The sequence below is a fragment of the Canis lupus genome, chromosome Y (genome assembly GCF_048164855.1).
Source record: "Canis lupus baileyi chromosome Y, mCanLup2.hap1, whole genome shotgun sequence".
Taxonomy (NCBI): Eukaryota; Metazoa; Chordata; class Mammalia; order Carnivora; family Canidae; genus Canis; species Canis lupus.
The window spans coordinates 5,450,818-5,475,150 of record NC_132877.1 but is presented as its reverse complement, the minus strand read 5'-3'; the positions used below and the strand labels follow the sequence as shown (position 1 = coordinate 5,475,150).

Genomic DNA, 24,333 nt, shown 5'->3' with positions numbered 1-24,333 from the left:
GATTCTTCAACAGTACTGTAGGAAGAACTGCCATCCAGTCACTACAGGTGTCAGACCTGAAGCATTTGTCTGTACATGTCCACTTTTCCTGGTTTAAATCAGTCCACTGATACCCACTTTATGATTTTCCATAGATCTGTGTTCATAATAGCTTTTTAATAATGTTGGATGAAGAAAATTTGTGATTTTGAGATTTCAAGGAATTTTAAGATAATGTATTTTTAAAATAGTTTTTTTTTTTTTTTAAAGATTTATTTATTTAATTGAGAGAGAGAGAGGGAGAGGAGGGGGAGGAGCAAAAGGAAGGAATCTTGAAGCAGACTCCCGCCTCTGCCTGGCTCAATCCCATGACCCGTGAGATCGTGAAACTGAGCCAAAACCAAGAGTCAGACGCACAACTGGCTGAGCCACCCAGGTGTTCCTACTTTATGTATTTTTAATGTTTAACTTATTATTAAAAATTCAGAAAAATTATGAGTAAAAGGACTTCCACATACTATTTCTCTAGATCAGAGTGCAGCAAATGTTCTATGAAAGACGAGTAAATATTTTTTGGTTTCTTGGACATAAGGCCTGTCATAACTAGTCAACTCAGCTATGGTAGCACAGAAGCAACCAGAGGGAGTGTATAATATACGTGAATGGGCGTGACTGTGTTCCAATAAATTGTCTTTACCAAAGCAGATGGTGTGCCAGATTTGGTCTCTGGTTTCTAGTTGCTGACCTCAATCTAGATTTACGAATCGTTAACTTTTTTGTGCCTGTCATAGTTGCTTTATCACATCCTATGTATCCATAGAAAAAAAAATTATATGTGTGCATGCCCTTGTAATTGTTATTTTGTTTCCAACCATTTAGGAACGAGTTGCAGGTATTATGACTCTTTTACCCCCAAATTCTTCAGCATGCATCTCTTCCATGACTGCTGTGGAATTACCAAATTCAGGGAAATTCACGTTGATGGAACACTTTTATTCCATATATAGCGTTCTTTTACATGTTCCTGTTGGTGCCAGTAGCGTCTTTTGTAGCATTGTTTCATCTGATTCGGGATCTGGCGGGCCGTCTTGCTTTGCACTGGATTGTTGCGTATCTTTAGTCCCCTTGAGTTTGGAAGCATTTCTTATTCCTTGTTGTTTGTTTCCAACATTGGTATCTTTTTTAAAGACTAGAGGCTTGTTGCTTTGTACAAGGAGCCTCATTCTGGATTTTTATTTTTTTTATTTTTTTTGTTTCCTTGTGGTTCAGTTCAGGTTTTGCCTTTTGGGCAGGAATCCTGCCTTGAGAATGCTGTGTTTCTCCCATTCCTGGAGATGTCACTTTATGACTTAGTTAAAATATTCTCTGCCTGGTTTCTCCACTGTAAAGTGGTGACTTTCTCTTTGTAATTAATACCTTTTTGATTTGAGAAATAACCATGGGAGTATTATTTGAAGCTGCACTGGTCTGCTGAAATTCCTTAGTGGAAGATGAGGCAAAAAATCTGGATGCTAAGAAAGCATGTGTGGTCTTCAGTGAACCAGAATTCCATGACCTGTCTCAGGAGGCTTCATAATACACACAAGGACATGGTTAGGTGAGGAAGAGCTACAATGAGAGAGTAGTTTTCTGGTAAGAACTACCTTGATTAATCTCATTGTTCCGCTTCAGTTGTTTTTTGTTTATTTCTAAACACTTTCACTGAAATTAAAAGAGCTCCTGATGTTAGAGTTCCCTTTATTGTGAGAAATAGTTGCGATAAAAGGAGGCCCAGATTCGTAGATAAACATCATGGTGGGAGAGGAATTATCCTTTGATCGTTTCAGAGAAAGTTGATTTGTGATATGAAATGTCTGAGGCGTAACATTGTTGTGCAGGGTTGGCATGCTGATCCTCTGTGGTTTAGGCTCTGATGATTGTTCAACTGTACTTCCATAGGATGTCTGCCAAAAGATTTCATTATTTTGGCAAGACACAGCGCACTTTTCGACACACAGGATTGTAACAATTTCTATACCAATTTAGAGCTGGAGGGAGTCCATGAATACTTCTAAAGGCAGTAGGGTGCACATATTTTAGGGAATATATTGAAAAAAATCCACTTCCATCAAAAAACCAGATCTATAGTTTCCCAGAGAAATTGCTGCCATTAATTTAGGAAACAGAAATGGTCTTTGGAAACTTTTGTTGACAGCGTTGTTATATGCTTTGAATATATAACTGTATGAAATGAGAAGTTGGATTTGTGTGTGTGTGTGTGTGTGTGTGTGTGTGTGTGTGTGTGTGTGAGAAACTTAAAGCTTATTCCTTATATCCAGGCAACAATGCAGATAAAAATTAAATGTAAATTATTATTTGCTTTCTTGTTATTCAACAGAAAGTTTTTTTTGTGAAGGTATACTATATGTGCTACAAAATGCACACTACCCTAGTGTCAGATTTTTCCTTCTGATCCCACCTTCTAACCACACACAAGACTAATGCCACCCAACCCAAACCTAGTTGTTGGGATTTTGAGGGAAAAAAAATTGGTACTTTTCTAATTCCACCTAAAAGAAAAAAAGGTAGATATCAGGGAAATATGAGAGAACTGAAATAAGTTCTTTTTATGGGTCTTCTAGAAATGGAAGGCAACCAGATTCACCGAGTACCTATCTTGTGTAGGTATTTTAGAAGGTTGTCTTTATAAAATTTATTTCAAAATGATTGTCTTTGGCAAATATTATTCCATTCTTTTATGTGGCAGAAACCTATGGTTCAGAGAGGTTAAAATAAACTGGAATGGGGGGAAAAACATTTAGCAGGTTAATCCGACTTCAAGGATCCACGGTCTATGTCTTGTCCTCAGACCTGCCAAAAATCATGCACTTCTGTGCCCTTGTGTGTCTTATTCATCTACTGAAGACCTCTCAAACTCCACCATCAGAACTGCATCTAGAAGGGCACATGCATCTGATCACTTTTTCACTGGGAAAACTCTCCCTGGAACAGCTGTGCTACTCCTGACCATCGTCTTGTATGTCCACATCCAAATTCTTACATCCTTATGCTGAACAGTGAAATTGCATGGCCTGTGTCCAATTATAGATGGGGCCATGGACCAAAATCGTGCTACCCAGCCAATTGCCTCTATGAAGATGTGTTAGTTCCTGAATATGGAGGATGTAGGGTTGGGATAAATGTCATCAGAGAATCCTTGCATCTCTAAGATTCTGTGTTTCCACGTTGTAGCCCCTGCAACATTCTTTGGGACCTTCATCAATTGATTATTTCCTATTTCTCCTCCATCTTCAGTTAGACCTCCTCCACCTGATCCTTTCCTTCTCTTCACCAACATGTTCGACATTTATTTCCTTTTGCACTTGTGGCCTAGATTTTTGCTTATAAATAAACATGACTTATTTATGTAACCTTTCTAGGCAGTATAGAATTGGCAGCATTTTGTGTGTGTGTGTGTGTGTGTGTGTGTGTGGTTCGCAGATTTAGCAGACCCATCACCTAGCATGTACCATGGTAATTAAATTCTGCAGATATCTATAAAAGCAATGAATGAATGAATGATGTAGAGAGAACGAACAGAGTTTGTAAATGCTCATCATTCTTCAACCTTTCTCCAGAACTACATGTCCACAGTTCCAGTAGCGTGTTGGGCATCCCTTCCATGTATTTCATGTTAGAGTCTTGATTGCTCAGCTTTTCCTATGTTTGTTTATTCCCCACGCTCCATCTTAGAGACACCAAGAGTTCCTTTCAGATCAAGGTTAGAAGTTTTGGTGTGTTTTCCTGTTCTCATTTGTCGCTCATTCCTACCTTTCACAGCAAACCAGCAACTGTGTCCATGAGCTTGCAGCTCTATGTTGCCTTTCCTAGGCTCATGTTCCTTTTCCTTTTATCCAGTGTCCTCTACTACCTAGATGGCATCTCAACCCTATACGTGGTAGACAGAAGCTTTGGAGAACATTGTAAAAACTTCTACTCCAGTTTCATTTTGCTGCAATACCTCACCTCTGTAATCTAACTCCTATTCCAACTCTCTTAGGGCTCCTGGACCCAGTTCCGATGTGGGGGGTTCCCCCCTCCCACATCACCAAGCAATTCCTGGATATCAGCAGCATGTTTGAGAATTCAACTCAATTCTGATGTTATCTATAGGGAGATGGCATCAGATTCCACCAAACCTATGAGATTGCCCACCTTGTGCCCAACTTCATAGGCCCATGTCAAATCCAGACCAGTGATAGATTGGAAGTTCCCACGACTCCCTCCTAGGGTTCCATCAATTTCCTAGAGCGGCTTACAGAATCCAGGGCAACACATTAACCAGTTTATTAAAAGATACGATAGGATATGAGTTAACAGGCAAGTGAAAAGATATATAGTGTGGAGTCCCCAACAAAGGAGCTTCTGTCCTCGTGGAGCTTGGGGCCCAGCTCTGTGGCACATGGAAGTGTTCTGGTTGCCCAAGCATGAAAAATGTCTGAAAGGATAAAAAAAATAGTCCCCTTGTGGATTTTTTTTGAATTGTGTGTGTATATATATACACACACACATATATACGTATAAAGTATATATATGTATAAATCTTTACGTGCATGTGTGTATATGTATATAGTTATATAACTATATATAACTATAACTATATATATATATCTAAAGTAATCTCCACATCCAACATGGGGCTTGTACTCATGACCCTGCAATCAAGAATCATAGGTACTTTAACTCATCCAGCCAGGTGCTCCAGTCCTGTTGTGTTTTTATGGAGGCTTTATTACCTAGCCGTGAGTGACCACATATTAGCTGACTCAATCTCTAGCCCCTCTCTGCTCCACAGAAGTCAGGGGGTAGTACTGAGATTTCCAATCTTCTAATCACATGATTGGTCCTCCTGTCAATCAGCCTCTGTCCTGCGATGGGGGTGGAGGTGGGTCCTAAAGTCACCTTTCTTAATAACAAGACACCCATTTCACCTTTATGACTACTCTGATGCATTTTCAGGAACCATGGATGAAGATTAAATATATTTGAGAAATGTGTTTTGGTCATCTGAATGACCAAATATATATATATATTTTTTCAAATATATATTTTTTATAAATCATTATATTGCACCAAGACCCAAGTTATCTTAAACACAAAGTGAGGCAAATACCTCAATGTTTTAGGACTATCGTTGGCTCCTCATTGAGTTCCAAGGGGCCCTGTTTCTAGCCTTGTATTTTACAGCATCTTCTCTTTTAGCTATCACACATCACATCCTCCACATATACCATCCTGGCCCCAGATCTGCTAAAATTGGTCAAGTCCCACTCTTCCTCCTAAGTTAATTCATGAGTCCTCAATTCTATGCAGTCCTCTCCAATTATCCCATATGGAAATACATATCACTTTTACAGTGTCTTATGGCACATTATTCTTCTCTTGGTTATTTTATGCCGCATCACTTTAGACTTAGTCACATGGTTTCTCCCATGGAGATTATAAATTAATTTAGGGCAGAATGACTGCCAATTTCCCCCCACCTTGAGACTAGATGAATACATCGCACATGGGAAATACTCATTTTTACTTGTTGATTTGGCAGATGTTAATTTGAATAGGTTGGAATGTATGGGATGCTGGTTGCTTTGTTTTAATGGGTTCTATTTATTTAATATAATGTAATATGGGTTCTGTTTCCTCGATTCTTGGACATGTGTGAAAATTTGAATTTTATAGTAACCTTTTGTGCTTCAGAATTTATTATAATTGCTATTTAGGTAATAGAATTTCCTTTTCTGGTAATGCAATATAAGGTAATAGAATTTCCTCTTACAGAAGTGTTTGGCTAATGTAAGGTATGGAATTTTGTGCTAATCCATCTGGATGGTACCAAAGCGGTATCAGTAATTTCCCTCTTTGTCAGTGCTTTGGCTCCTAAGAGTGGGATCCCTTCGTCTGTGATATGAAACACACAGTCTTAATGGTTATGATTTCATTAAGTACCTTCATTTGTAACACCTAGGGCATTCTGGAGCTGAATCCTTTCTGGGATCATTATAATTCGGTAATCTTCTAGATTTGCGAAGTACTTTTCAGTGTCCAAATCCTTTTCACATACATTACCTTATTAAGCCTTGTAGCACGTGGCATAAACAGCACAGCGGTCTGTAATGGAAAGAACATTCCTTTGAGTGTGCCAGAGTATGAGTCCAACTTCTAGTTACTGAAATCTCAACCATAGTCACTTGCTTGGTTTACTCAGCCTCTCTACACTGCAGTTTCTCTCTCTAAAATGAAGGAATAACAGTATCTAATTTTACATACTTGCATAGATCTGTTGTTAGAGGTTCATTGAACAAATAATTTTAAAAGTGTTTTAGAAATCCATAAATGTTATGACACTCTTTGGCATCCAATAAAATGTTTAATATGAAGGACTGTATTCTCATATTTGAATTAGCAAATAGAGGCTAAATAATCTACATGATTTTCTCACAGGTGTAGGTTAGAGAACATGGCAGAGATAGGGCTCAAACCCAGGCTTCGTGTGCCTCTGTTCTGCACCATCTGCGCTGCCACAGTGCATGGGATGTTCCTGAGAATCTTTTCTGTCATTTGCATGCTCAGTCCCACAGGTCTTGTGAAGGATGAGGAACGGTTAGCAGATACAGGCCCTCCCTAGGATGAGTCAGTTGGAGATAGTGTCACGTAATTACAACTTGTAGCATTTGTAAGATGTGAGCATCCTTGAGGGAAAGCTGCATGGTTGCAGAGGGGGAGTCAGTGCATGTTGTGTGGATACCAGTGGTCAAAACAGGTGGTTTGAAGTTGCTGGTGGTTGGAGTGGAGGACAGACTAGACTCCCTTTAAGGAAGGTGTACAGTAACCCAGTGGAAGTCGAGGGATCTTGTGTTTGGGGAACAGGAAAAAGACCAGCTTCGTGGAAAGTAATTCATGAGCAATTAAAGAGGCTGGGGAGGCAGGATTTGCTGATTGACCAGATGTTTTGAATGTAAACCATATACTTTGGGCTTAATTTGGTAATTATTGTCTAATTTTATCAGAGAACTCACATTATCAAAACCATGTCTTAGAAGGATGAATGTGACCAAAACATGTAGAATTGTGGCATAATTAGAAGTGACAGTTTTGAGTTAGCCTTTACTCCTCTGTCCCGGGCAAGTTGTTGTTTCCTAGATCAACTCTGTTATTATGGCTAATCCACTGTATTTCTGTTGCCTTTTTTTTTTTTTTTTTTTTTAAAGAAATTTCTCAACCTCAGCACTGTGAACATTTGGAGCCAGATAATTTTTTATCATGTTGGGGGGGGGCTAGCCTGTGCATTGTATGACATTCAAGCAACATGCCTGGCCTCTGCCTGCTAGAAACCGGTACGTCTCTCCTCTGTTGTTTCCAACAACCATCTCCAGAAATCACCAAAGGGCATCACTGAGAGGGCAAAATCACTTCCATTTCAAACTACTTACTTAAGAGCAATTAAAATAATTTATCTAATATCTTCTGCTATAAATAAATTGCAGAAAATTACCTACACAGCATTATGCAATACATTTAATGAACAGTTGGAAAGGTTTACATAAAGTCAGCATCACTGGCTTCTCTGAAGTTTGGAGAGCTGGGCAATTCTGGATAAGAACTGAAAGGCAGTGAAGAACAGTTGTGTCCTGGACATTGGGTGAGCTCTCCAGTTTACTGGTCTTCCTGCCACTCCCATTGTTCATAACTTACCCTCCTTCACTCTTACTCATTATCTGCTTGGCCCCTGGCAAAATACTTCCCCACTCAAATATGGGTGAGCCAGCTCCAGGAACTGCTTATAAAAACAATAAACTTATTTAACAGATGTTTATTGAGAGGCTACTATACATTAAGAATATCGTAGTAAATGTCCCAGAGTTTCAGTGCTCGTGTGTCTTACATTTTAATAGAATATTGTATGTACATGTTTGATATTGTGTATTTTGTATTATAAATGTAATACAGAAGTATCATCTAAGGAAATGATATTGCAAATACAATTTTCTAGATTAAGTGAAAAATAATAGTGTCTATAATCCAAAGGATAATTTATGTGATTAGCTCCGTCAACCAATTTTAAAAATTTTCTCTCAAATTTTAAGTTTTCTTCATTTGGCTTAAGCAGTTACATGGGAAGGAATCATTTCAAAGAGTTGATCATCCTAAAATCTGAAAGCTTAAAACACTTGCTAAATTCAGTTACCGTTTTGTTTGTTCTGTAATTTGATCAGGGCATGTATAGTTGTGATATGTAGTAAATTCCAAAGCAGTTGTCTGCTTGTAGTGTTGTTTTTCTCATGGAAATAAGATTTGAGTCTGCCCTCTTTTGACAAAACTTTTTTTTCTTTTAAATCTGGAGAAACAGGATGCTTTTTCTTCTTGTTTGAAGTATGAGAGAAATGGTAGGTTTTTGTTTTCTGTTTTTTGTTTTTTTTAAATCTCCCTCCCCCTTGGGCGTTTATTGCAATCATTTTACCTGGCTGAGAGCAGCACTACAAAGAAATAGAGCTTTGGCAAATTGATCCTGCAAAGATTTACTCCAATTTCTACATCCAGACTTCTTTTGTCAGATAGTTTTCACAGAGGATTATTAAAGGAAAATGTTGGCTGTCATTAATAACATTTTGTGATGTATCTTTAGACACTGATGATTACTGGTTATTGGAAATGAGGCAAGCATGCAATTGAAATAGAACTTTAAATGAATTGCATATACTGATGCTGGACTCGGCATATAGAGATGCTGGATTAACAAGAAGACAAGTACGTTATATGTTGCTTCCATTAGCATTTCACAAGCGTGCCTAGTTTTGTAAATGATATTTGTTTTACATAAGGTATTTGTTCCATAGTCTGTCAGGAATAGGATTATGTGGAATTGTGGAGATATCAAAGGAGTGAAACTTTTTAATGCACCAGTGTTTATAGTTGAGACAATGCAACTAAGCACATGTGTTCAAAATTACATTTTCAGCAGTGATCCAAAGCAAGAATGGTGTAATTATTTTGAGACATGGTTAGCCACATTGCATTGAGCAGTTTTACATGGAATGGATGTTTGTTGGATGTTTCCTAAATAAAATGATAAAGACTTAGTTTGTAAGTAGCTGAACTTGTGTCCCTGGAAAATCCCCACATCTTATGGAGGGGTCCTCTCACATCATAGGACACGTCCCCACCTGAACAAAATCTCAAGGTATTCTGGAGAGTGCCATTTATTCACTTCAAATGGTCTTGAGAAGGAATTAGGTCTAGATACACTTATTAAGTGACCATTAAACTTTTTTTGGCTAGAAGCCAATGTCTTAAATACCGAGAAGTCTGAGGATAAGGAATCAGACATACCTTTAGGAAACAAAACTAACTCTTGACAGAACTCATAAAATATGTAAGAGAGACAAGTTTTTTTTTTAAGATTTTATTTATTTATTTGAGAGAGAGCTCCCATGAGCAGAGACAGAGGGAGAGGGAGAAGCAGGCTCACTGATGAGTGCAAGGCCCCATGCAGAGCTGATCCTAGGACCCTGAGATCATGACCTGAGATCATTGAGCCACCCAGGTGCCCCGGGAGACAAGGTTTTAAGTGATTTCGTTGTTGTTAGAAAAATAGTATTCTTTTTAGAATTGTTATATTGACAAAAAACTGTGCATTTGTTTTAATATGCTTAGGACAGGTGAACACCAGGAAACTTGGGACAAGCTTGTGTAAGTATTGGAAGAGGTCAAATTTTTTAAATTAAAATAACTAAAAATGAATTGTTCATCTGCAACATTAAAGAATATAAAATCTGAGATGTTCTTATAAGAAATAGATTTGATGATTTTTTTAATGAAAAATAAGAGAAAATGTGGGCTCTTTTTTTTTTTTAGAGAGCGAGAGAGTGCTAATTTGCAATGGGGGCAGAGGGAGAGGGAGAGAGAATCTTAAGCAGACTCCACTTTTAGGGCAGAGCCTGATGTGGGACTTGATCTCTCAACCCTGAGATCATGATCTGACCTGAAATCAACAATTGGTCCACCCTATGTACTGAGCCACTCAGACGGTCCTATGGACTCTTTTTTTCCCCCAGCAAATTCTATAGCTTCCCCAGCTTTATCGACATAGGATTTACAACCTGTACAGCTTTCAGTGGTATGATATGATGATTTGATACACATATATATTGGGAAATGTTTACCACAATAAGGCAGTTCTTTTTTAAAGTGTAGTAAGCATCAGAATTTCCTAGAGAATTTGCTAACAGAGATTCCTGGGTCCTGATCCCAGAGATTCTGTTTCTAGGTCTAGGGGTGGGCCATGAGTTTGCATTTCTGATAAACTGCAAGGTGGTGTTCATATCATCAGTCATCGATCACACTTTGAGCAGCATTGCTCTGACAGATTGGCGGTTGACACATGGACAGTAGAGTCTTACAGTTTAAACTGTATCTTTATTTTAAAACAGAGGGGGAGGTGACTACCAAGTAGAGTGAAAAACAGTATCCATATATATCCTGAATTCTAGAGTATACTTACCTGGAATTTAACTGAGAAGTTTGATCCTTACTGGAAAATTTACAAATAATGAAATAAAAATCATATGGATAAAATAATAATGACCTGATAGGAGCCAGGGATATGCCAATGTTTAGAGAATGACATAAAACATAAAATTGAGAATCAAGTCTCCATTCACATTAATGGACTGTATTTTATATAATATATATAGTACATGTAGTATATATAGTGTTATAGGATAGATATGTGTGTGTGTGTGTGTGTGTGTGTAGTTCCATGGTGTACTAGTATAGTATATATAATGTATGCAGTATATATGGAGTATACATAGCACTATATTGTACGTATTATTATACTAGTATTATATATAGTACTAAATGTAGTAATAAACTATTGTATACTTTATTCAACGATATTCTTTATTATTCTTTATATACATTTAATATATAATATGTATTGATATATACTATAAATATTATTACTATTAGCATTATGATTATTATTGAACAGTGGAGCCTGGTTATTATCTTTGATTAGTTCATATGTATGGTAATTCATTTTATTTTATTTTATTTTATTTTATTTTTTTTTGGTAATTCATTTTAAACATATATTCAGACTTTATTCTCAATTCTGAAAGTCTCATGTCAGAGAGTTCATTCAATATACTTAGGTTGATTCAATATATTCTAGTATTTATTTCATAAATATTTATGTTAAGATACATTCAGTATATTTTAATAGAGTAATTAAACTGGATGCATGTAAATGCTGTTAGGTCCATTGAGCTAAAGATACTAGTTAACAATCATATATTATAGATAGATATTTAGTACAATGCAACTTCACCCAGTCACCTGCAGGAGAATATACAGACAATACTCCTGTGTTACCATTTGTAAAGCAAGTTCGTGTTAAAGTTTATGAAAAAACAAAATTCTTCTGTGACAGCAACTGTTAGAAAACATTTTTTTTTTCTTAAGATTGTATTTTTAAGTAATCTTGACACCCAGTGTGGGGCTCAAAGGCACAACCCTGAGATGAAGAGCTATGTGCTCTGCCAATCAGCCTGCCACGCAGCCCTAGAAAACATTTCTTACTGAATAAAAAAATTTCTCGTCTGAACTGTTCAGCCTGATGGTGAATGTCACTGCTTTTTCTACACATCCCCTCCAAACCATGCAACTTCTCATTTTCGGTTATGTTGAAATACACATTTTTTGTTTCTGTCCTATCGTGCCGCTCTTCCTCAGATTCCTATTATACCCCATTCAAATGATCCCCCAAGTAGCTGGGTTTCCTAAACTAATTAGCAAAAGTAAGGAGTGCAGATTCTTTTCCTTTTGGCCCTGTTTCTTATCTGTTTATTGATTTACTTTTATTGTTAATCTCTCCTAGTGTCTGGAGCCCTGCAAGGAGTCCTGGGACCTGCGGAAGCAGCAGTGCCAGAGCTTCTGTGAGGTAAGACAGCTCTGGTGCAAGCCCAGAGGTGCTCATGTCATGTCCTCAATCTGACAGTGCTCTGCTGGATCATTGACATAAAAGGGCACCTGCATTCCTCTGTAGGTTGGGAAGTTCAGTTTACGTCAGGGATGGGTGTGTGTGTGTATGTGTGTGTTGTGAATTTGTATAAAAAAGAAAAACATCATTGAGCCTTCTTAAAATATAGTTACCTACTGCTTCCATTATTGGTTAATCAGAGAGAAAAAAATTATTACCTATGTGTAGGGACTAGAACCTTTTTATTTTTGTTTATTTTATTTTTTAAAAATATTTTATTTACTTATTCATGAGAGACACACAGAGAGAGGCAAAGACATAGGCAGAAAGAGAAGCAGGCTCCCTGCGGGCGGGGAGCCTGATATGGGATTCTGTCCCAGGACCCCGGGACTACGACCTGAGTGGAAGGCAGATGCTCAACCACTGAACCACCCAGGCGTCCCTAGGACCTTTTTTTTTTTTTTTTTTTTTTTTATTATAGTCACACACAGAGAGAGAGAGAGAGAGAGAGAGGCAGAGACACAGGCAGAGGGAGAAGCAGGCTCCATGCAGGGAGCCCAACGTGGGATTCGATCCCGGGTCTCCAGGATCGCGCCCTGGGCCAAAGGCAGGCACCAAACCGCTGCGCCACCCAGGGATCCCCCTAGAACCTTTTTAAAGGTACAAACTATTGATGTCCTCTCCTGACTTTCCAACATGACTTTTCTATGAGTAATTGCCCCCGTGATGTTGGAAGTTTTCATGCTGTTAGGGGGAGGCCACCCATTTGATTGGGAGTGGGGTTCTCAACATTTTCATCTCATCATTCACCCTTTGGGCCCCCATATCCTGGTCAGAAGACTTGCTTGCTTTAACTGTATGGGAGGCTTCTTACTTGCCCTGTGCTTGGAGGTGGAGAATAAAGGGTGTTACTGTCCTGGACACGTGCTGTCTGAAATCCTCAGTCGGGCTGAGGAGGGGAAGAGCCGCTTTGCTGGACTGTGTCCTCCAGAGCAGATCAGGGCTGGGATATGCTCAGATGCAGCCAGGAGGACGTGGAGCCAGGCTGACCGCCTGGTGACCTCCCATAGAAAGGAGGGTGGGAAAGTCCATGAGGCCCGGTGGGGAACGGCGCTCCAAGGGCCCACCGTGGTAATCACAGAAGCTCTGTTGAGGGTCATGGGGAGTGAGCCAGAAAGGATGCCCTGTGGTACCGGAGTGCAACGATGGTACGGGGCTTCTCTGAAGGGAACTGGAGACCGATAGGAACTGCAGACGTCTGTGACCCTGCCTTTCCCCTGCGTGGAGCACTCATGGGATCCTGCCGCCTGCGTTTCACCATGGAAGGCACACAGATTCTATTCGGAGAATATGAATGTGGAATTAGGATAACAGTATCTCCATCCATCTTGTGCATAAAATATCTCCGCAGTCCTCACATCATTGGCCTTCCCAGTAACACGGAGCTAAGCAAAGGCATGTAGTAAGTCCGTGGGAGTTAGGCTTGGAAGCCGTGAAGGACTGGGGAATTGGAGCTCGTCAAGTCCAGTGGCTCCCCCCGCTCCAGGTAGAGAGACCAAGCCTAAAACCCCCACGTGTGTCACCTTTCCCTGCATCCCGGTGCTGCTGTGGCTGGGCTTCCCTGGGACAACTCTGCGAGGTCATGGTGTTATCGGGTTCTTGTAGAAAAGGGTTCAGTGTGGTTTTAGACAGTGGAGAGGAGGAAGTGTTTCTCAACACTAATGTGATCAATATGTGGTCTTTCTAATCTCCCTTGTATTTCGCTTTGAAAGTTCTGCTCAGCATTTTGTGATGGGCTGGAATTTTGGCGATTTGCAGACTCTTCCATACTGATGGCTGTGTTGCCAGAAGCGCTTCGGACCTGAAGATTACTGTCAGTGAAGTCTTTGGATGCGTTTTGTAATTGTGGACATTAAAACGCCTCGAATAATAACACAGGACTGGCAGATACTCCAAGTTACTTAGCCAGTTGCTCTGCAAGGGCGCTCACAGCTAAGCTAACGATTCGGTGTTAACTCCTGTAAGACGAGAACCTTTCTAAGTCTTGGTGTCCAGCCCTTTCTGGATGGTGGCAGAGTAACATCAATCGTGCTTTGTGTCCTCCCTCATAGGAGCTGACATATTATCCACCCATTTTCTCAAAACATTTCGACTTCTTCGGGGAGTCGGTCCAAACTTTTCCAGAAAACATATGCTGACCTGGCATTAAATGTAGCATATCTTTATATTAGTTCTCTATTGCTGCATAACAAATTACCCCCAAGCTTAGTGGCTTAAAACAACACACATTTCTTATCTCATAGTCTCTGTGGGTCAGGAGTTTGGACATGACTTAAATGCACACTTTGCTCCAAGGTCCCACAGTGCTGTAATCAGGTGTTGGCTGGGCTGCTTCCTCATCTGGGGGCTCAGCTGCTTCTGCTGACATTCTGCTTCCAAGCTCATTGCAGTTATTGGCACAGTTCGTTTCCTTGCGGTTATAGGGCTGAGGTCCCATTCTCTCGAGGGCTGGGGGCAATTCTCAGCACCTGCAAGTTCCCTGCAGTTCCTTGCCCTATACACCCCCACCCTGCAGGCAGATCACAACATGGCTATTGACTTTTCAAAGCTAGAAGGAGAATCTTGATCTCCAGTCTGCTGAGACCAAGCCTTCTATAACAACATATTCTCGGGAGTGACACCCCTTCCCTTTTGCCATATTCTGATATTCTGCTGGTTAGAAGCAAGTCACAGCCGCCCCCTCCTCACCCCCCGACACACGCAAAGAGAGGTGATGAAGTCAGGGGAGATTGTGACTGATTGGGGCTCCCTGTGTGTCTACTACAAAAAGGAAAGAAAAAGAAGTGGATCAGGCCCCTTAAGGCATAGAACAGAGCAGAGTCATCAGACATACAAGAAAACAGATGAATTGATGCAGTGTCTTGTATGCCCTACAGCGTGCCCTCCTACTTCTATTTTGCGCTTTGTGCTATATGCAAACGGTACGTCCATAGGAATGAAAAGATGCTGTGGTAAGATCTTGAGGGACAAGATGTACCATGTTGTTTGCTTCATAAACATGTGATCCCTTAATATCAGTGAGTCTGGGTTGACGTTGTGACATCTTCTCCCCAAGAAGAAAGATGGAATTGGAGGTCATCGGAAACCTCGTTCCCTGGAAATTCCAAACGTGCTAGCACACTTCTGTAATAGCTCTTGTCTCAGAGATAACCATGAACGAAACCCAGCTTATTAAAATGGGCCTCGTGCGCAAACTGTGGTTTCTGCTCTGGCAGGAGAGGTTAATTGGAACTGCAGAGGCGGGACAGATAGAGGCCAGCTAATGTGACCCCTTTGTGGGCAGACCTCAGCTCAGTGGTCAGACCACTCAAGCCTCCCTGTTGCATTTCCTTCCTTTCAGCATTCTGAAAACCCTGCCTTGTTCCTTTCTGTTTGGCCATAATGTCTCCCTGTCCCGTTGGTGTAGACTGAATCCTGAAGGACTGGCCCTGTTTCGTCATTTCGGAGGCTGATCATTGACTGAGGCAGACCGGATACGATCCTGTTCTTCCTCTCACTTGTCTCATGACGTGCTATGAGTGCCTGTAGGGTTCCTATTTCCATGAACCTAGTAAGTGTTCCCTTTGTAAACGTCTAGACCCAGAAGCACTCTGGAATTTATTCATCTACAAGTGGAACAGCTGAACTGTTAGATCTGTTTGACCCGGTGGGTTTATCTGTAAGACACTCTGAGCTTTGCCTGTCTTCTAAGGCATGGTTTGCAAACCACGGCCCGCGGAGCAAAGCCAGTCGGGCTTCTAAGTTTTTCTAAGTAAGGTTTTATGGGAACGCGCCGCACCATAAGTTTGCTTGGATGCCGTCAGACGCAGCCTTCGTGCTACAGCAGCAGAGCTGAGACGTCCTGGCGGAGCCCAAGGTCCGTGAAGCTCAGACTACTTACCGTGTTTTCAAACTCCTGCTCTGAAAAACAGAAGAGCAGTCATCATCCTGGCACAAAGCGGCCTAGCGCTTCAGAATGTCGGTACTTCTTGATCTGTGTTACCAGCACCTGGTTCTAAACAAGGCGTTACTGTTCTTGGTATTTTAGTCATAAAATAAATTGTCTTCCACGGAAGAGATTTTTTGGAGGCGTGTTACTCATCATGTACCTAGAATTGGTTCATGGCGTCCTCGCACACTGATCTCTCTAACGTCTTATTTGATTATTTATACAATTCTGCTTTAACTACTTTGGGGCTGCTGTCAGAGTTCAAGATGTTGTTCCTTAAATGAGAAACTTAAATGTGTTAGAGTAGCTATCTTGCAGGATTCCTTGTGTGGATCAAAAGCAATAATTTTTGCTGTGTGTTTTTGGAGTATGTTGGGCTGTGACAGATACGTAGACAGGTCATGCTTTATTGTTTCAGCTTATTAATTAAACATTATCTCCATCTTATTATTTTTTTAAAAATTGAAAAAAACCATAGCAAACCATTTTTCTTCCTGACCATAAAATGCACATTTCTTTCCATATAAATGTTCCTTTCTTACATTTGTAGGGATGTAAATGATCAAGCAAAGTATTCTTTTTCTTTCTTAATGGTATAAAATAATTTTGTTTTAATTGCTATTGTCTTTGTTTTGATGAAACGTGATACATGGTAGTTAGAGTGACCTCCTTGCTGGAGGACACACCTCTCATCTTTACTTCTGATGTTTCTGATTTTGTGACATCCCCACCCTAGTAGGAACTCACCGGGACGTCCGCATTGACAATGCGAAGTGCACAGGAGGGTCACAGAGAGCTGAGACCTCCTCTGGGTCAGGGATCTGCTAGTGGGAGAGGTATCCTGGGCTTGCAGTAAAGCTGTTCTTGGACCAGCCTGGATTCTGATAGGTCTGGTTCTTGTCACAGTGAAAATAGGTATAGGAAGGAGGCTTTCACTCGACCACAGATAGAAAGAAATGAATTAATCCTGTTTTTTTTTTTTTTTTTTTTGCTTTTCAACATGTTTTCTTATTTGATTATTATATTTGATTTTCATAATGATTCTTAGAAGCTAGGTCTGAATTTTATTCAGTGAACTTAATGAGCAACAGGGCTGACATACAACAATGTGAAATGGTTTTATCTGCCCAAGATTGCATGTTTAATTGGTAAAGGTGGAAGATCTGGGATGGAGCTGGTGGTCCACCGCTTTTCCATGTACTCTGCCCCAGGCACGTCCTCCTAACGCTGCTTTGTGTCCCAGCCTACAACAGAGTGGAGGATGAAGTTGTACTTCTCCCCAGCAGGAAATAAATTAGAGCCTCTTTCTCATGTAAAGTTGTTGGCCAACCATCTGTGCTTAAACACCCTTGAACAAGAAGGGAGCTTTGATTATGCAAAATAATAGTTCGTGAAAGGTACATCTAGGAACTGCAGGAAGAACAAAGCTCCTTACTGCTTTGGATGTACTCCTGAAAACACACACCAGAAACTAAAGTGGTTACGATTTGTCATGCTCCTATGGGAAGCTCCTTGCACTCAAAACTTGTTACCCTTCCAGTGCTCCAAAACCCAGGTCTATGTCTTAAAATGTAGGGTGTTAAGTACATGCATCCCTTCAGGAATGGAAGCGGTACCCTCTCCCATCTGGGACATCTATAAGAGAGTTAAAGGTACTGGAAGAAACGAGTGAGTGTTGAATTAGAGAATGATATCCTATGCCCAGGTGTGTGTGTGGGGGGGGGGGGGGGGGCACAGGAATCAGAGCCAGGTGCATTGGAGGGTGTCATGTGGAGTTTGTGCACGGTTTCTTCTGAAAGCTCCACGTTCCTTGGTGAAATCCGGTGTGTAGCCAGGAGTGATTATGAGATGCGGTGGAGGCTGGGGTGGCTGGCATGTAGCACGTTTTCAAGAAATGCTAGTTTTTAGTATTATAAATAGTCAAGTTTTATTTTTACAAATGATGAACTTTACCTTTACCATTTCATAATGCAAATATTGAAAATGTAAAGGTATTATATTTCTGGAATGGGATCTCTGGGCGGGGGTGGAAAGAGCACACTCTGTCCCAGTTTCCTTTTCAATGTAGGGGATGGCGGGAGTCAGGGAATGGAAACATTTCAAGGAATGCTCGTGAAGTTTTACAATTGTTGTGAGAGTTCTTTACCCGTCATCTTACAAGGAAGCTATTATCCTCATTATATCAAATTTTATAGTCCTGGAAAATGAGAAAATCAAGAATATTGAGTGACATTTTAGGGTTGTTCAGTAGTTTATGTTGTCTTGATGGGACATGTTCTCCATAGAATGTAGGCCCCCCCATTTTTTTGAAATAGACTCAATTTTTAATTGCATTTTTATATGATGCTGGGGGAATATAGAATTATGTGAGATTCAGTTAGAGGAGAATTAATGAGTTTTGAAAATTGATAAGAGGCCGAGGCTGGAGATTATTCTGAATGATTTAAAGACCTATCTTGTTTGAAAAGAGGGGCAGAGTAGATAGAGTTAAGGGAATAGCCTGAAAATTCTAAGAGCATCAAATTTAAGGAAAATATAAAAGATGCATGAAAAGCACTTAACCAGTGTCTGAACATGAGAAACATTGAATAAATATTAGCCATTTTCACTATGAAGGGGAGGGCAAGGTTAACACTTGAATTCTGTGATAGGTCAGGGAGGTGGCACTTAAAAGGAATTTTGTCATTACGAGGTGACCAGAAGCCTGTCAGAGGGTTTCACTGGAAGAGGAGCCATCCATCCGTAGAACTCTGAGTTGTAGAATAAGGTATATGGGAGGAAATGTAGACCGAATGCCCACGACTATTTATGCTTGAGTTCGTTCTCTGAGACCGTCTGGGTGGAAGAAGGGGAGACAAGGGGCTGTGGCCAGGGGCTCACAGTCTGAGGACGTGATTTTGTGTACCTTTGCTCTGGGAGGACTTGAATGCATTCACGTGCAGTTGCCTACCCCGCCTCCCAGGATGGCCCTGAGCAGTGCTTTTCAGATTCCATGGTGCACACAGATCACCTGGGCATCTTCTAGAAGTGCATGTTCTGATTGAGTGGGTGTGTGCTGTGGGCACCCGGCATCTGCATGTCCAGCAGGTGGCTCTGAGGCTGCGGGACCAGGGGCTGCACTGGTGCAGCAGGGATGTAGGTGTCCCTCTAAGATAGCTGTGTATAAATTCGTTTTATTTTCCTGTCTGCTTTGAAGATTTTCTTTCTATATCTGGTTTTAAGCATTGGTAAATTTTGACTGAGTAGCCTTTATATTTCTTCTGCTTGGGGGTCATGGAGATACTTCTAATTGTAATTCTGATTGGGCTTCTAGTTTTAATCAGATTTTTTATATATCAGCAATATCTTTTCTCTCTCTCTCTTATTTATTTATTTATTTATTTATTTATTTATTTATTTATTTATTGAAAGAGAGCATGAGTGGGGGGAGCAGAGAGAGAGAGAGAGAACCTCAAGCAGACTGCATGCCCAACACAAAGCCCAGCTTGGGGCTTGATCTCATGACCCTGAGATCATGACCTGAGTCAAAATCAAAAGTCGGATGCTTCAAGGACTGAGCCACCTGGGTGCCCCTATGTAGAAGCCAATATTTTTTCTATCCCATTCTCTGTTTCCTCTCCTTCTGGGACTCTAATTGTATGTGATAAACTTTGTATTATGGCCTGGGTCACTGAGTCTCTGATGATGTTTTTTTTCTTCATCTTTCCCCTTCTCTTCTTTATCTTGATAATTTTTATCATTGTGTCTTCAAGTTGCCGTCAAGTGATCTTTTTCTTTCTATGGTGTCTAACATCTTTAAGATGCCATCAGGCATAGTTTTCACTTCTTCATTTTTACTTCTGGAAGTGTCATGCAGGTCTTTCTCCTACATTCCTGGACAGACAAAGCAGATTTATAATGACTTTTAAAATGTTATTTTCTTTATAAATAAAAAAAATGTTCTGTATCATATTACGTAAGTTTCCTTCTATTCTTGGTGTACCAGTGGGATTAACCTGAAATGAATATGGGGTTTATTAACTGCATTTTCTCCATTTATTTAAATGATAATTTGGTCTTTTACTTTAGTCTATTCATCTAGTGACTAAGATCGATAGATTTTCTAATGTTGATCCGTCCTTGAATTCCTGAAATAAATCCTAGTTAGAGATCCTATGTTGTTCTTTTGTTGGTTCTATTTGTTAATAGTATTTTTAGGTGTGTGTGTGTGTGTGTGTCTCTATTTGTGTAGGTGTGTATATAGGTGCCTGTATATATATTTTCATAAGTAACTTATGATTTACTTTTTCCCATTATCTTGGTCATTTTTGATATCAGAATTATATTAGCTTTTGTGAAATGGATTCTTGAAAGCTTTGTAGAACTTTCTTATAAAGCCAACATTTGAAATTTTGGTGTAGAATTGAGTTTACTAATTTTTTCAATTTCTGTTCTTTTATAATTCAAGTAGTTTCTTAGAAAAACTTTATCTTTTTTTTTTTTTTTTTTTTGGCTTCCACATTATAGGTTTAAGATTGTAAGTAGCATTATGTTATTAAAGATAGTGTCTTCAAATAAATAAATAAATAAATAAATAAATAAATAAATAAATGTTCTTTTCTGCTAACTCCATCACCTCATTTCTGCTTTTGTTTCTTTAGATTTCTTTTTTTCTATTTCTTTTTCCTTTTGGACTTGTGAGGGGAGAGGAGGTGGTCTTGTGGGACTGAGCCTTTCCCTGTGGGATCTGAAGCTGTTTCCAGGTAGATAGTGTCAGTAATGAGTTGAATTGTAGGACACCCCACTTGTATGGGGAACCTCCCTACCAGCAGTGAAATTGGGGGTGCAAAAAGTTTTTACAAACTTTTCTAGTTTGTAAAAAGGTAAAGTCTGTATTTTTTCTAAAGTATGCTTCTACTTGTAACTTGGATGGGTGTGATGGTTTTGCAGAGTTAGGCAATGTTTGCAAAATTCTTTGAGATGAAAGCCTGTTTAGAAACTTAAAAATAGGGATCCCTGGGTGGCACAGCGGTTTAGCGCCTGCCTTTGGCCCAGGGCGCAATCCTGGAGACCCGCGATCGAATCCCACGTCGGGCCCCCGGTGCATGGAGCCCGCTTCTCTCTCTGCCTATGTCTCTGCCTCTCTCTCTCTCTCTCTGTGACTATCATAAATAAATAAAAATTTAAAAAAATATTAGAAACTTAAAAATATAAGTCAAAGAGTGAACAACTACATTTCACAACTTTAGAATTTGTTCCTCTCTTTTTCCTTTTCTTCTTTTTTTTTTAATTTTAAGGAGGCTCTTTGCCCAACGTGGGGCTTGAACTCATGATCCTGAGATTAAGAGTTGCATGTTCTACCAAGTGAGCCAGGCAGGCACCTCTAGAATTTGTTTCTCTTTAAGAGAAATTATTTATATGAGGCTTTTAGGCAATCCATTATTAACCTATACTGTTTCCCATTGCTTTGTAGAATTCCTAGAACTATGTTTAAAAAATCGGGTATGAGGAATCCCTGGGTGGTTCAGCGATTTAGCGTCTGCCTTTGGCCCAGGGCATGATCCTGGAGTCCCGGGATTGAGGCCCCCGGTAGGCTCCCCTTAGGGAGCCTGCTTCTCCCTCTGCCTGTGTCTCTCATGAATAAATAAATAAAATCTTAAAAAAAAAAATTCAGGTACTCATCTTAGTGGCTAACACTAATTTCAACTTTTATATGTGCTAAAACCTGTGCTAATTGTTTACATACTTAATACTTAGGGTAATATTACACAGTAATCGTAATTATCCCCCTTTTATGTTTGAAGACACTGAGACTTGTAGAATTAATTTTGCCTCCAAATCATACAGCTCCTACCTGACTGATGTATTTGCTAGTCCTTCATTCTAGAATATTCCTTTGTCTTTCACATCATGTAACTCATCCTAAATATAGATGGCTTTTTTTTTTTTTTAAGATTTTTAATTTATTCATTATAGAGAGAGCGCAAGCAGAGGGAGCAGCAGAGGGGGAGGGAGAAGGAGAGTGCCCACTGAGCAGGGAGCCTGATGCATTGACTCGATCCCAGGACCTTGAGATTATGACCTGAGCCAAAGGCAGACGCTTAAGCATCTGAGCCACCCAGGTGCCCCAATAACTTATGTTTTTAAAGAGCTTTCTCTTTGACAGTAGTTCTGATCAGATGGCTTAGAGAAATTCTGGAATATTCATATTTGAAGACTCCTTATTAACGAATGTCTTTGCCTTAAACCTTAACCAAAAAAGCACATTATTCTTTGTACATTTTCATTATATAGTGTTAACAAGCTTAGTTGCAAACAGCTTACTTAAGCTGTTAAAAAAAAAAAGAAATAGCTTTCTCTTGGTTTAATCCTTTTTAAAGGCTTATTTACTATTACTTCTTTTACTAAAGTCGAGTTGACACAATGTTCTATTGGTTTCAGGTGTAACTGAGTGATTCAGCTTCGGTGCACCTTCGCTGCTCCCCATAAGTGTAGCCAGCGCCCATCTGTCAGCCTACAACACTATTACAATACCACTGACTATTCCCTACACTCTTTTACCCCCCGACTGTCCATTCCATTAGTCTAATCCTCTTTGACCTCATGTGTACTTCCATTACTTTCTGTGTCTGCCTTGTTTTAATACAGATTAAACTGTTTAATGACTGCCCGCTCACTAGCAAACATATACACTGTAATCATAGCAGAGCATCATTTTCATACTTTCTTTTTCATCATTTGATTCCTAGTACCTAGAATGGCAGTTTGGCTTATCAATTAGTATATAAATCCTTCCATGGGCTGATTATTTCATGTGCATGCCTGGTCACTCTGGGTAACAAAACGCAGGCAGAAGGGGAGAGAAGGAAATGATAGTTTAACTGGAGGATCCTTGCTGTCCCTGACTCTCTGGAAGTTTTTGAATTTCTGGAATCAAATGTGTGCTTCATGATCTTCCAGAGATCTTCCAGCAACATTCTGGAGTGTTTCTCCCAGTGGAGCCATCTGACCATTGATATTTCCATACACGGTGACACATTTGCCTTCAAAAATAAAGAAAAGCAGGTCAAGGAAGAGGAAGTTGAGATACATAAGATGACTTAATTTGACAAAACATATGTATTCATTGGAAGTGACTTCCCTAATATGCATATTTCTGATTGTCTCCTATTTTGTATTATTCATGGCCAAGGTGTATAATTTGCCCGGGAAACAAATTAATTGTAATCCCATCTAACAAATTGGTGTGTATAATTGAGTTTCCAGGCAAATTATAATTGCATTTCCACGAATAAATTACAAACATTTGAATTGACAATGCTTTTTTCTATTTCATGCATACTTAGTACTCAGGTTTCTTCTTTGAAAGATGCAACTGGAAGTTTTAGTTGTTTTTTTTAACACTCACTATAATGTTTTTTATTATTTTATAGAAACTATATATGCACATTAAAAACTTAACAATCAACAGGCGAGTAAAACCAAACCATTACTCCAAATTCTACTACCCAGAATAGCCATGGTTACCTGTGCTAAAGAGTTTCCATAGCAAACCTAAGACTGCTCTCTTTAGAAATTCCGAATTAAGAGGTGGGCCCTTGCCCAGTAGGCAGGAACTTCGATTTGGGGAGGGTTCATACCATTCCCTGGCTGGTAATTGGTGCTCAGTGTTCTTGCAGGATTGGTACAAGCAGTGTGGCTTATGATGGACACCTGTTCCCTCCTGGGAGTCTGGATTTTTGGTCCATGCTAGGCAGCAGGTGACCAGCCTCAGTAAAAACTCTGGACACAGAGTGTCTCCTGAACTTCCCTGGTGACAGCATTGCACATGTGTTGTCTCAAGTCCTGATGTGAGAAACCAAGCACATCCTGTGTGATGGCACCATGATAGGACTCTCGGAAGCTTATGCCTGGTTTGCTCCGGACTATAAACTGTGCACGTTTTCCCTGTTCCGGATTTGGCTGTAGTAGATCACAGCCCAGAGTGGGACTATATGCTGAGTTCTGTGAGTCCCCCTGGTGAATCACCACCTGACCTGGGAATGCTCTTGGGGACCCTGATATATTACTATTAAGCAGACATCTTATCTGGCATTTCTTTTTTTTTTTTTTTTTTTTTTTAATCTGGCATTTCTGTGCATGCTAGTTTTTAATGCTTGAAGTTTAATATTTTTTGAGTGTCATAGAAGAATAAGAAACTGCTAAATTTCAGGGAGAGAAAGATTATGAAAAATATTATGAGATCAAAAGCATTATTTCAAAAATTTTATATTTGTTTTATTATATACTGATGCCCTAAAAATTAAGTTCATTGTAAGTTACCTATATATTCCTCATACATATCCTATCGACCAATTTTTCTAACATT

General features: G+C 39.8%; 1 protein-coding gene across 1 annotated transcript in view; it reads left to right on the top strand.

Annotated features, from left to right (window-relative positions):
- Positions 1 to 24,333, top strand: part of LOC140629079 (anosmin-1-like) — a 186,393-nt gene that overhangs the window by 93,708 nt on the left and 68,352 nt on the right. Inside the window, exon 3 of the mRNA XM_072818483.1 lies at positions 11,897 to 11,959. Within this exon, the coding sequence (XP_072674584.1) occupies positions 11,897 to 11,959 (63 nt within the window). The remainder of the gene's footprint in view (positions 1 to 11,896; positions 11,960 to 24,333) is intronic.